Source organism: Theropithecus gelada, chromosome 2, assembly GCF_003255815.1.
Source record: "Theropithecus gelada isolate Dixy chromosome 2, Tgel_1.0, whole genome shotgun sequence".
Lineage (NCBI taxonomy): Eukaryota > Metazoa > Chordata > Mammalia > Primates > Cercopithecidae > Theropithecus > Theropithecus gelada.
The window spans coordinates 134562450-134576118 of NC_037669.1; the positions used below are offsets into that span (position 1 = coordinate 134562450).

A 13669-nucleotide genomic window follows, 5' to 3' on the forward strand; every position below is an offset into this window, starting at 1 on the left:
AAGAGTCCTTTTAATTGGGCCAGTAATTTTTTTACATGCAGCATGATTGCCACTGAATGGAAATCTTTATATGTCCACTTGTACACCTTACACCTGACTTTCCCCACTGCAGCCCCCTGCCCCCACCCTCCCTGTTACCCTCACATGGTTTGACTGAAAGCTCTGGTCGGGAGAGGCTCAGAAATATTTTATCACTTTGAGTGTAGGCAAAACCTCAGATCAATAAGGGAAGAAAGCCCATGTCATACACTTAAAGGGAGAGAAGAGCCTCCAGATATAATAATCCACTGGGCACCATCAATTAATTTATGAATTAGAGGTTTTAAAGTGCATTCTCCTTACAAGAGAGAGATGAGGCGATATGGGAGTGCTTGTGAGGGATCCTCAGTGAATTAGGTCTGAAAAGAGGAGTTCTATATTTGGATGGTAAAAGAAAGGGAATTAGAAATTTGGGTGGATGCAACAAGGAACCATGAGGGTTCAGAAAAACCTCTAGTGCTACCAGGGAAGTTTCATTCAGTTGTGTGTTTCATAAGCAATACCAATAGTATAAATAGACTTTTGCTCCTTCACACTAGCCCTTTTGCTTCTTTTGTGGTATTTTTCTTCTATCATATTTGGCTTAAATACCACCTCATTCCAGTGCTTCCCTTCCTCCATTCCCTCCCCAAGCCTTTTTCCTGATGTCTACTAAAAGGCCCCACATCTGATATTAACCTAAAACTTCCTTGATTTCTTAAAGTTAGTTATTCATTAACAGAACCTAAATTACTGGTTGTTAGGCAAATCCAATTCTTTCAAACTACAGATCTGCTCAGAGAAATCTGTAAATCTAGTGTAGAAATAAGTGAAGCTTTGTGCCAATTGTTAGGTCTAAGCAGAAGTTTGGGAGAGAGAAGAGAAGTTACTCATTTGCCCGATTCCGCACGGTGAGTCCATGGGGAGGGAATGAAGTGTACCACTGGCTTGACAAGCAGCTCAGGGAGACGCGGCTGCAGCCCACAGGACTGGGCAGCAGCTGCAAGACTGCCTCTGAGCATGGTCATGGGTCCCAGCTGCAGTGCTCTAAAGATCAAGGATTTTGCCTTCTATTTTCTATGACCAGAGATTCCTGTGCAAGGAGGTATGGCTATCTTCTTTCATGTCCTTTTGTTCAGCAAAAACAAAAGCTAATTAAAGTAAATGTCAGAGGCTGCAGAGAGGCAAAGAGTGGGAGATAGGAGAAAGGAGCTGAGAAACTTCCAGGGGCTGGCTGATTATGCAGATAAAGCACATTTGGGAGCTGTGTGTCTAGCCATGTATGCAGGCATTTTGGTTATTAGGGTAAAAATGCCACTTCTCTGTGGGTTATTAAAACATGTCTCTAGGCCTCAGGAGCAGAAAGCTGTGCTTCTAGATTCATATTATGTGCATTTTTGTTTTACTCTAATAATCTAGTCTCATTTCTATTTTATACTTTTGTTTACCTCAATCAACATTTTGCAACCAGCAAAGAAACTGGCTCTGCCTACGAATTTTCAAAGAAAATTAAATACTGTAGCATCATTACAGTCAGTGGGTTGAACAGGGTCACCATTGCTGTTTGTTTTTGCTGCCGTTTTTTCCTTTGGTGTTTCAGATGTCTTACGAATCATAATTAAATCTAACCACTTTTTAATTCTTTCAGATACACACTTAAATTGCTGTGGTAATCAATGATTGGATTAAACGACATTTATATATTTTCGATTTAGAAAGCAGAAAAAATACTTAGAGAAATATTTAAGTTGGTCATATAGATATTTAGTATACGAAACTTAAATGTAAATGAAGATACATTTAACATTGAGTTTTCCATGTAGTTTGAGAGTTTGGGTACATTATCTGGAAGAACAAACCCACAGAATTTGAATTAGGATTTTTCAGCAAGATTTGTATTATTCCAGAGCAAAAATGACCTGCAAAGTCAAAATTTACAGGTGAAAATGAATACACTATAAAACTATGACAAGTCACAAAAGCCTTGATTTTGGAAAGCTTATTAGACTTGAAGATAAGTATTTCTCATTCTTTTTGAAGGAAATGTTTCCTATTTGTGTTTTAATAAGTTGAAATACATAATCAAAATTAAGTCATTTTTTGGGCTCTGGACTAAATAGGTCACCAAACCTATTTTTTTCATGTACTTATGAAATAAGCCTGCTACAAACTTTGATTGTATGCACTCTAGCAAAAAGACAGGGCTGAGTCCTTTAGCATCGCTTGGAATAAGCCAGCCTCAGAGGCTTTCAGTAGAAGTGAACTGTAGCAGCATGCCACAGCCAAGGAAGCCCAGAGACATCCAGGGAACAATAGACATCTTGTGGGAAGGGCTGAAATGTATGCAGCCAATTCCCATGGGAACTCCTGTAGTCCTTTCACGCGGTGTGAAAAAGATGCTCCTTCAAAAGAATCTTTAATCCTTTCTTTCAAGGGAAAAATCTGAGAACTTTATTGAAAGTTTCTAGAGCCCAAATAGGTCTCAGATTGTTAATGAGCATTTTTAATGCAAGTGAATAAAACAAAAATGTTTTGATGCAGAGTAATGTAGTCTAAAGCATAATGTAAACAAATATTGCCGTTCTAGAGTTTTCTGAAGTGAGGAAACCAGGGTATAGCCTAACCTAAGTTGTAAGCTAGAGACTGAATTCTTCAGAATAAGTTGGTTTCTTGAGTTAATTATGGTGACTGAAATCTCCCCCAAGAGTTTCAATTATTCTACAGGCAGTGTCCCAGTGGTGTGGTGATTAAGTCCTCCGGTTCACGTATATTTTCCTTTAGCAGAATCTACAGATGCATAATAGAGTAAGCCACTAATGTTTTATTAGTGGGCATTGAGTGTAGGTCACCTTGAAAAGTAGTAAAGTAAGTAGCTGGAGCCCTGGACGGGCACTCCTTTCTCACTAACAAACATGAGAAGGAGTTCTACACTTCCATGGAAAACTCAGGTGTTTGGATCACCCAGCCACAAAAAGTTTGAGATACATTGTATCCTGGCCCATTTCTGCTCTGTAAAAACATTCACTGTTATTGTTCAACCTTGGTGGGGGTAGGATCACGGTAAAACTATCTCTCCAGGAAACAAGATAAGGTTACCAAAATCAACAGGGACACATTCAAGAGAGTGAAGTTTACAGATGAAAAGTGAACAACCCAGAGGTAAGGACAGGATGACTAAGATAGGGAAAGGACAACAAAGGTATAAATATGGCACAAATGGAAACAACCTAAACGTGTTTAGCTCTGTGAACTCAATTTGGTGAACAGTACAGTTGTGTATTAATTTTTAAAAGGTATGGCATGGGGATGTGTTAACTGGTGGACCATCTATAGGAATAATAGTACTCCTAAGGATATGAAGGCTGACACTTCTTCTATGGTTGTCATATGCCAGGTTCTGTGTTGAATGTTTTACATCATCTCCTTAAACCTCCCAACAACCCATATCACAATCGTCAGGAGCAAAGGAGGAACTCCAGGCTCAGGGAGTCTAATTAACCTGCCCACATTTACACTGCAGATAATGGCATAGCTGAGTTTGGAACCCAGTTGAGTCTGGGTTCCCATACTCTTATCACTCTGCTCTTCTTACTGGAGTCCCATAGAGTGTCTAATTCAGGACTCTACACCCTTTAAAAAAATAAAACTGTATAAAAATCTAGGGATTAAAAATCAGTAATAAGGAATAAAGGATTAAAAGGGAAGGCTAAAGCATTATCATCTATTCCATTAAAAGAGGAGCCTTCATTAGTATCTTGTAAATTAGAAAACTACTAATGAAAAAATACAGCTACTCATGAATGACTGGATTCTTGATTTTTATAAAGGGATTCTTCAAGGGGATAGTTCTCCAAATGTGGATGTCATAAAAATATGATTGATCACCAACTGTCTAGGCAGATTTATGAGGTCGTTCTCCTGGAACACATGACCTGTTTTAACTGTGGCCACCCTGACCACACCTTTTGAGTAGACACATCACACCCTTTCAGTGAGCACAAAGATGAGATTATCTGCAGGATAGCTGCCTGTACGCATTGCCAGAAGAGAGATGATTTGATAGCTATAAATCTACCACAGGAACAGATGATTTACGGATCGAGAAGAATGCAGTTTTAAAAACCTTGCTTTTTAAAGTGCACTATTAACTACAGAATAAAGGGGCCGGGCGCGGTGGCTCAAGCCTGTAATCCCAGCACTTTGGGAGGCTGAGATGGGCGGATTACGAGGTCAGGAGATCGAGACCATCCTGGCTAACACGGTGAAATCCCGTCTCTACTAAAAAAACACAAAAAATGAGCCCGGCGTGGTGGCGGGCGCCTGTAGTCCCAGCTACTCGGGAGGCTGAGGCAGGAGAATGGCGTGAACCCGGGAAGCGGAGCTTGCAGTGAGCTGAGATCCGGCCACTGCACTCTAGCCTGGGCGACAGAGCGAGATTCCGTCTCAAAAAAAAAATAATAATAAAAAAATAAAGGAAGTTTCCAGTGCCTTTTTCTCCATCGGAGTGTCAGTAGATTAAGCAGGATAAACCTTTTTCCTGAGTGTTGCTGCAATATTTAAAAGTACAAATCCAGTATATCTGGTCCACGTGGATTTTTATGAAAAGCTTTCCAGCAAATAACGAAAAAAAGAGAGTATGTATGTTGTGAAGTTTGTTCTGTTTCTTAGCAATTTCCCGCATACTTAAACTTTCAACAATATTACTCTAGAAGCAGAGCAAAGGGATACTTTCTTTAGGAGGTGACCCTTACTGGAGGAACACTGAGTTTCCAAAACGTGTGTGAAATCTCAGGGAGAGGGAAGTGTTAATGAAGCTGCAGTTCTCTTCTCCTCCCCTGGGGCTCGGAGAGGTGGCTCCCTACAGCCATTCCGTTCACCTGCTTGAGTTCCTGTTGAAAATTATTTCCTGCGTGGCTCGCCCCCGCCCCCCATTCTTTCGTGGGAAAGTATAGATTTTCACGAACACAGGGAGTTCTGTTTTCTCTGTTAAAAACAACTCTCCTTTACTGGGGCAGGCTTTGTGTTTCACCCAAGGAAACAGAGCATTGCACTGGGAGGTAACTCCGCTGGGTGAGGTGCAGCCTGTCACCTGACCGGTCTCTGGGGCTGCCGGTGGCATCAGGCTGCATTCCTTGAATTCTTCCACCCGGCACCGGCTCCGCAATGAACAACTTCAGGTTCACTGAGCTGAGCGGATTCCACTCGCTGTGCCCTCGGAGCCTGCCTGAATCTCCCGCCCAGCCTCAAACCATGCAGCTGAGTAACTGCAAGGGCGCCTTTGAGGAGTAGCACGCAGGTAAAGTCGAGTTTGCGCGGGACAGCTGTGACTCCCTGAAATGTGCCGTGTTTGGGGCCGTCATTTCTGTTTTTGTGGTTTCTGTTTCTCCTTACAGAAAGCTGATTCGCCAGCAAATACCTGTTAAAAAAAAAAAAAAAAAAAAAAAACTAAATAAGGAGAAGGTGGGCCTCAGATTAGAACCCCTTAAAGATTAGGGAAAGAAATTATGAAGGAAGCAAATTAAAGGCAGTAAAAATTGTATAAACCGGTTTTTAAAATCATTCACAAAGTATGAAATTTTGGAGTCTGGCCTACCTGAATGTGAATATTGGCTGTGTGTGTATCCTTGGGCATAATACTTAACCTCACTGATCCTGTTTCCTCTTAGGTGGGAATATCTACCTGCAGAGTTGATGGGAGAACTAAGAGAAGCGTCTAGTGTCTAGTAAAAAGGTTGATGTGTAGAAAGTATTTGCGTATGTGCACAGATGTGCATGTGTGTATATGGTGTGCTTGTGTATATATGGTGCATGTATATGTACACATGCACACAGGCCACAGGACTATGACATTCATAAGGGTAGGGAGTTTCTCAGAACATGAGGTAGAATTTGATCTGGCTCTGACCTTCCCTGCTATTGCAAAAAGACCAGCAAGAGAAGCCAGACACCTGAGCAAAATATTAATGAGAGCTGCTGAAAAATAAATAATGTGCCTTGCCTGTCCTTATCTAGGAAGGGATGTGCAGCATGTGGAGGTACTCACTGAATGAGAGCTGATGGGAAGAGAGGCAGCTCAATAATAATTATCTCACACAGTCATGAATACAACTATCCTGGGAGACCAGCTGCCTTCAATCCTAACTTGGCAACTTACTCTTCAAGTGCCTCTTGAAGGCTGGTGGTTACTTTCCTCTCTAAACATCAGTTTTTATTGCATGGAATTGTCATAAGAATTAAGTGGCTCAGTATGTGGGAAGCACTGAGATAAGTACCTGACACATGGCAAACACCCACCAAATGTCAGTTGTGCCATTATTTTATAAAGGACTCCATTACGCATTATCACCTGTGACCCTTAAAACACCCTGATGAAACAGACGAGGTGTTTATTAGCCCCATTTTGCAAATAAGAAAACCAAGGCTCAAGAAAGGAAAAAAAAAAACATGAACTAAAGGTCCCATAATCACAGAGTAACTGAGCTGGGACTTGACCCTCGGTTCCTAGATGAGCAGATGACTTAGTATGAACTCAGCACAAGTGCATTGAATGAAATCTGTAAAAATCTTAGTTATCCTAAAGGTGCTTCTCAAATGCCATTTCCTCCATGAAGCTATTCATTATCATCTTCCCCTGGAAGTGACTTCTCTCTCCCTTGTACTTCCCCAAACTTCTTTTTGTGTTATCCAGGAGATTTTTCTTGGTCACTCCCATATTGTAGAAGGTGTTTTGAAGATCACTGTTGAAAATGTGCAAAGGAGCCCTTTGTAAAATAATGTGCAAGTTCCACCTCTCCCCACTCCACCCCTAGGTTTGTGTAAGCTTTCCTGTATGGCTGTGTGTTAAACAACTTGATGTTTCTGTTTAGGGCCCAAAGCAATGTTTTGCATGCGATGGGCCCTCCAGAGTAACAGCTGAAGTTGGAAGCATGAATGTGGGACTCCACACCAGGTGTCACGTAAATGTGAAGTGTGCAGAAAGAGCCCAGGAAAAGCCTGGGGGTGCTCCTCTGTACCGGCACGTATTTCTGCTCCTTCTTGGAGCTCCTGAGCATCTATGACTGGGGCAGCTGAATGTACTTCATGGAGTGCCACATGTCCAACAAACTGACAGGTCAGGTGAAGTCATTTCCATCCAATTTTCCTGAATATTATTTTATTGAGACTCTTGTCACTGTAAATATCTGAGCCTGGGAGGAAAATGTGTTAAGAGAAAAATGTAGGAAAACACTGTGCCGATTTTTCTTAGAGATATTGTGATTCATTCTTCCACATTTCCCAGGGTGCAAACTACTTTGCAGTACCTCACTCTGTGCTCCACCTGCCTCTGAAAGCTTACCACTCTCCTTTGCTCTTCCTCCAAGCATCTTCTCCTTGTGACTCTCTTGCTCTCTGGTTGCTCTAAATCCCAGGGCATAGAATGGGCAAGGATCCAGGAGCAGTGTAGAAGGGGACAGGAATTTATTTCATTGCTTAATAACCCTGCTCACACCTTCATCACTAAATATTAATAATGCTCTGAGGACCTTTACTCCTTACAGTAGCTTCACATCTTACATGGAGTCAATATTTCATAATGGTTATGAACTTGGAGTCTAGCACTACTGGGGTCTCTGAATTCAAATTCCAGCTCTCCAGCTTGGTAGCTGCATGACTTTAGCAGTTACTTAACTACCTCAGGTTGCTCACCTACAAAGTGGGGATGATATATCTTCATATAGTTATGAGGATTAGATGAGTTAATATTTACAAAGTGTTTATGCCTGGTACATAGATAAAGGCATGTAAGTATCAGGCTTCATTTTTCAAAAGCTGGTAGATAGTACAAAAATTGCATATAGGCAGTATTTTCCTTAAAATCCCTATGACTCATGAATTGTACCACTTAGAATACTACAGGTAGCTTATTTAGTTGAGTGTCTAATTAAAGATTTGGCTTGTATTTAGAGGCCATGTTGTGTGAAGAGTATGTGTCTTTAAACTTGCATTCAACACAAAGAGGTGCTCTCAAACAATAGCTCAGAGGAGAGGGCTGAGACTACCCAAGGGAACAACAGATTCTCCTCTCCCTTTTCACACTCTTTCTGACAAACACATTCAGAGTAAAATGCTAGGCAGAATTGCCTATTGCTTATATTAAATAACTCACTCTTGGCTCTCACTAAGCATGTGGCTGCATTTGTAAGTTACCCACATGTATGAGGTGATTCCCCTCTACTGTAAACTGTGAGGGAAGCGCACTGGACTGAAATCAGGAGACTATCCTTGCCACAGCTATTATGGGGCCTTGGGGAAGTCATTAAACCTCACTGGCCATTAAATGATTACTAAGGTCTCTACCAGTGCAAATGGTCTGTGATTTTATTAGGCCCAGAAGGGAGCTGATGAGAATAATCAGATGTCTAATTTGTGCCTTTGGTCTCCTCTCTATAGACTGTTAATTAGGTGAAAAATATAGTGGGACTTTGTTATTTCAACTGGAATAGAGGGAGGGTTGCCTGATCTCAAAGCCCTCCTTTTAGCCTTCATGGCAAGGCTATCATGTTCATTTAAGTGTTCAAGTTCATCTTCATGTTCAGTAGAGATTTATCTAATGCCATTCTCCTAAGCAGCATCCTTTATTTTATTACTACTTGATTATAGAGTACGTAGGAGTAGGGTAAGTACTGAGGACACCTTTTTGACTGACAGAGGGGGGAACTTCTCCTGTTAGCATAGCAAGGCAGCCCAACCAAGAGGGTAAGCACTGGTTTCTGTGTCCAGGTTCTGGAAGAAAGGGTTCTAGGAAGTGGGTCTAGGAGATGTTTCCTATGCTCCCTCTTTTCCTTTTGTTCTCCCTTTCTGTTTGATTCCCATGAGAATCTGTTTGAGGAAAATCTGGCAAGTGTTAGGCATGATTATTGTTTGTCCTTGTGACATGGAGAGAAGAAAAGGATATAGAAAGGAGAAAGGTGTGGGACTCATGTTGGCTTTTAAAGTTCGAATTAAATTCTGGAGAAACCTCGTAATTTTTGACAAGACTTTTTGAGACAAAAACAAAGAAAGAGCTCATTTAAAGATCATTAAGCCGGGATCTATTACTCCAGGCACATGTTTCCAAGTTTCTTTTTTCTCTCTCTCCGCTGGACACCGAGTTCACATTCTGAGCTTATGCCATTCTGCCAGGGGCTATATTGTGTCATTTGTTTCCTTTGCAGAGAGTGTCAATGAAGACCTCAAAGTCTGGAGAAAAATGATCTTTCATGGAATAAGAAGTATACCTCCTGCTACATGTTTTTGTCTTACTGACCTCTGATACCTGAAACACATGGCTCTGGGTCTGTAGAAAGTCAACTGATCAAACTCCTCCTCACCATGCATCAACTGTTCAGACTGGTTTTGGGACAAAAAGATCTTTCACGAGCTGGGGACCTCTTCTCCTTAGATGACTCTGAGATTGAAGACAGCCTGACAGAAGCTTTGGAGCAAATTAAGATAATTAGCTCATCCTCAGTAAGTAAACTGGTTTACAGACTACATCTCTGAAATGGCCTATCCTAGGGCTAGAGATTTGTACATATCCTGGCAGAAGAATCTTTGCAGGGGAAAGAGGAAATACCACTAATATGGGTCTTTCTTAACTCTGCTCTGTGGTTTTGTTGGCATCTAAGAAATAACAGTAGGGAAGTCATGGCTTAGCGGGGGCAGTTAGATTGTCTTTTGCCCACTCACAAAGACCAGAATTCTGAAAATTGCAGACCAGGGTGGAATTCTCACAAAAAATATTATTTAGGGGCTATTTTTATTTCCTTGAAATGACACTGAGAGGAGAGGGAGCAAATCCAGGGAAAAGCAGACCTGCAGAGCAGCACAATAGCATCAGTAAACAAGAGCAGGGTGTGTGGGGGAGGCTGAATAATGAAAGAAGGCAGGATGACACTTCCTGCCACGCAGGTAATATGAGACAAGGACAACAATCGCTCGGCTGCCAGAAGTGACAGTTGCCCAGGGCTTGATAACGCTGATTCTGTTGACTTCTGTATTGTCTCTATTTTTTATCTTTCTCTTGCTTCTTTTTCTACCCACCCACACCCCTGCTCCCTGGACCCGCCATTTAATTCCACCCACCCATTATTAGTCCCCAGTGTGATCAGACAGATGTAAAACCTCCCATCAATCCTTGCATTCCTTTGCTTCTCTTCAATGTCAAGATTATGAATTCTGAAAGCACTTCCCAAAGGGGATGGATGTGGAGTGCCCAGTGTGCTTTCATGTTGACCGTCTTGATTATACTTGGACCCTGCACGAGACTGGTCCCACTTCAAAGGCCTAGGGCCACCAGGCATCCACCCACATCCTCCCAGCTCAGCAGTGTTTGCCAACACTTGGCACAGACACCCATTGGGAAGAGGAAAGTGGTGGGGCTCAAGCCATACAATACTGAACTGGCAAATGTGTGTGTATTTCAGAAACAACAGCGCTCTTCCATGTTACAAAGAAGATATATTTGAAAGGTATACTGGCAACCTATGCAGCCTCCTCTTCAAGCCTATTTTCTCTTGCTGGCTGCCATTAACATCCCGAACTCCCCCCAGTGACCAATGAAGTCACTGCTCAAAAAACTCTTCTTTTTCTCAGGTAACGTCTTTGATGGCAATTACTCATCCACATCTTTTCCAGAACATTAATCAACTTAGTTTGACTCAAAGCACAACATGTTCCTGGTACATTTTCATTTTCTGGGTAAGATTTTTGTCCTGTTTTCAGAAGCCCGTTCTTTCACAGTCCTCTGCAAATAAATTGGCTGAAAATTACACTGGGTTTTCATCTTCTTAATAGGAAAGCAAAACAAAACAGAAATCAAAGATCACATAGGTTCCCTAAAGCCTACTTCCACTAGAGGTCACTAGTGGCCAGTTATTTGTTTTGTTTCCATCATTATTTCTTTTGTTTCCATAATTGCTTGTTTCACAGACATCAAATTCAGAATTTTAGGACTGGGGACTCAGTTCTGTTATATAGCTCCACTGGTTAACTATTAAGGTTGGCAGGTCCCTTGTCATTAGGATCATCGTCCATTCCTTAAGCTGTCCAAATAGCCTCTCACTCTATCAGGAGTTCTGGAGAGCCAGGAGTTGTTGTGTCTTCTTCATCTACTAACTTTTACCACATCTGACTTCTTCCATTTCTATATCTGTAACCCCTTCATGGAGCAGAAGAAAAATGGTAGCTTCTAATTTATATATATCAAGTTTGATGTTACCAATGCCAGCAGCTCCTTATCTTCCTTTTGTGATTAGCACATGGAACCACCATGCCTGCTCTATGGCTTACTTCCCTGTTAGCTGTGTCCCATCCTTCTCTCAGATCCAGCCCCAGCTATTCCTCTCTAGGCCTTTCCTAATGACCTTGGATCTCAGTAATCAATTCCACTTCTCAGTTTCTCTTCAGAAATGTAGAACAGGAAGGGATCTTCTAAATTGCCTTTTCCAACTTCCAGCACAGAAGATTGCTGAAAAATAGGTGGCTTCTCCTGCACTTGCAGTGATGAGAATATGCTGGGTTTCTAATATTGTTACCTGCTCCTCAGTTCCCTTTAGTAAATTGTCCCTTTCCGTTGCATGAAGCCTTGATGGCGTCTCCATCAGGGTTACCTACCATGAGTGCCCACTACCCTTCCCTATCAGGGGTGGGGGAGAGAAGAGGTGAGACACAAGGCCCAAGCTTGAAAATCAGAAGTTTTTCCCCAGTAATTTTAAGAAAGATACCAGCAGAGGGTGATTTATCATGAGGACGGTGCCCTAAAGAAACAATACTTTACTTCCTCCCCCTCCATCATTGTAGCTGCCTTGATCACTGCTCCTTTTAAGGCCTGGTCCTTCACTTTCTCCTTCAAATATGTGGGTCACCTCTTATCTTCTTATTATTGCTATTATTATTATTATTTGCTGTACTTATTCAGACTTTTTCTGTTGCTTATGATCAAAGAACCTGACAAAGAGATAGCTGTTTCATTTTTGGGAGTTCAAATGGTTAACATGTTCCTCTGCTTAGCCAGATGAAATCTTACTTTGTACTTTCTAACTGTTGTCTCTGTTCTGGTCTCTGCCCCCAACAATCAAAAGAGTCTACCCTCCATTTCTACAAGAAAAACTTTAAACCTTTTGAAGATAAGCACCAGGCTTCACCTCTGGCTTATCTCCTCCCAGCTAAACATCTTAGTGTTTTTGGGGTTTTCCATGAAAAAGAAGGAGCCTGTGTCAGGGAAAGGTTACACCACCTCATGTTGTAGCCCTCGATTGTCAGATCTGGAAAACTCAATTTTGTTGGTACCTGAGAAATGCTATCCAAATCATGCTATCCAAACACAAGACTTGGAAATATAAATTAGAACACGATGTATTGATTTACAATGAAAATTATAACTCATACAGATCAGAATTCTTGTGTGTTTCATGCTGTTCTCCTCAAGTCTGTTTACTCAGTCTTTCTTTGGATAAGAAATACTTTTATTGATTAGGTTTCTTCCTCCTCCATTGCAATCACATTCCAGCCCTTCCTCCCTGAGATTACATCTAACTCACTTGCAAAGTCACCCATGAAAAAGTAATGTCTTGGTTTAGGCCTGTACTGGCTAATCCCAGTCATACGAGTGGACTTTATTGGTTTAATCCTCAAAGGACAATCTTGTTTCTACCTTGTTAGAGAAGGCTTCATTGAAGCTCCCAAGTATTGCCTACACTCTTAACATTCTGGTTACCCGCCTTTGGAATAGTCCTAATTTATTATTGTAACTTATCGTTGCCCAATGCTCAGACCAATTGCTCAGAACAACTACTAATACTAGTCAAATATTCTGTGTTTTTAAAAAATCAGTTGTCCACATTTATCTTGTGATGTGCTAAGGCATTCCGGTTGAATCAAGACTTGTAATTACAGAAGTTTAAATTTTTTAAAGTGTATTCTGCCACATTTTAAACAATGCAAAAAAAATTAGTCTTTTTTTTGCATCCAGAATATGCCTTTTAAACATCATGATTCTGTCAAATATATTACTTATCACTTTCAGCTCTGTGGAATCCAAAAATGTGGCAAACAAGCCTCCAATCCTTCCCCCAGAGCCACTCACAAAATAATTAAACCTTACTAGATTTCACTCTCCAGTCCATGTCCTCTTTTCCTACCAGTTACTACAAAATACTGCTATGAAATACTTTGCCCTTATGTTTCACTTTGAAAATGTGACTCCTCAACTCAATATCCTCTCCAAGTTCCCAAACAAACCTTTAAGTTTTGTCTTTTCATTTCGAGTCCTTTCTAGACCACTTTTACCTAATAATCACTTGTACGAACTTGGCTTTCCTCCCAGGCTACTCCAAATGAGATTGTCTCATCCACTTCTCCCACCTTTCCCTTGGTGTTCACCTCGTGCCCAACTGATCCATCCACCTTCCAGTACTCTTTATTTTTCTTTTAACAATGAAACACACCAGGCACACAGAATCACCCACTTTAACATGTTAGGTACAATTGAAAATCCCTGCATATCTGTTTTTAATCTAATTCTCCTCCGTCATGCTTCCCAAGGTAACCAATATCCTGCTTGTGGTATTTAGCTATGCATGTTTGCTTTTTGTTTTTGTTTTTGCTACATATCCATGGTTCCAAAGTGAAT

The 13669-nt window shown here is 41.2% G+C and overlaps 1 protein-coding gene across 4 annotated transcripts in view; it reads left to right on the forward strand.

Annotated features, from left to right (window-relative positions):
• Positions 1 to 773: 773 nt before the first annotated feature.
• The window catches only part of VEPH1 (ventricular zone expressed PH domain containing 1), a 246174-nt gene continuing 233278 nt past the window's right edge, over positions 774 to 13669 (forward strand). For 2 of the 4 annotated variants that reach the window (XM_025377016.1, XM_025377017.1), the window contains exons 1-2: positions 987 to 1123; positions 9213 to 9507. In XM_025377016.1, the coding sequence (XP_025232801.1) occupies positions 9370 to 9507 (138 nt within the window). In that variant the 5' untranslated portion in view covers positions 987 to 1123; positions 9213 to 9369. Of the gene's footprint in view, positions 930 to 986; positions 1124 to 5052; positions 5315 to 9212; positions 9508 to 13669 lie in introns of those variants that run through there. The other 2 variants (XM_025377014.1, XM_025377018.1) reach the window with 2 other exon arrangements.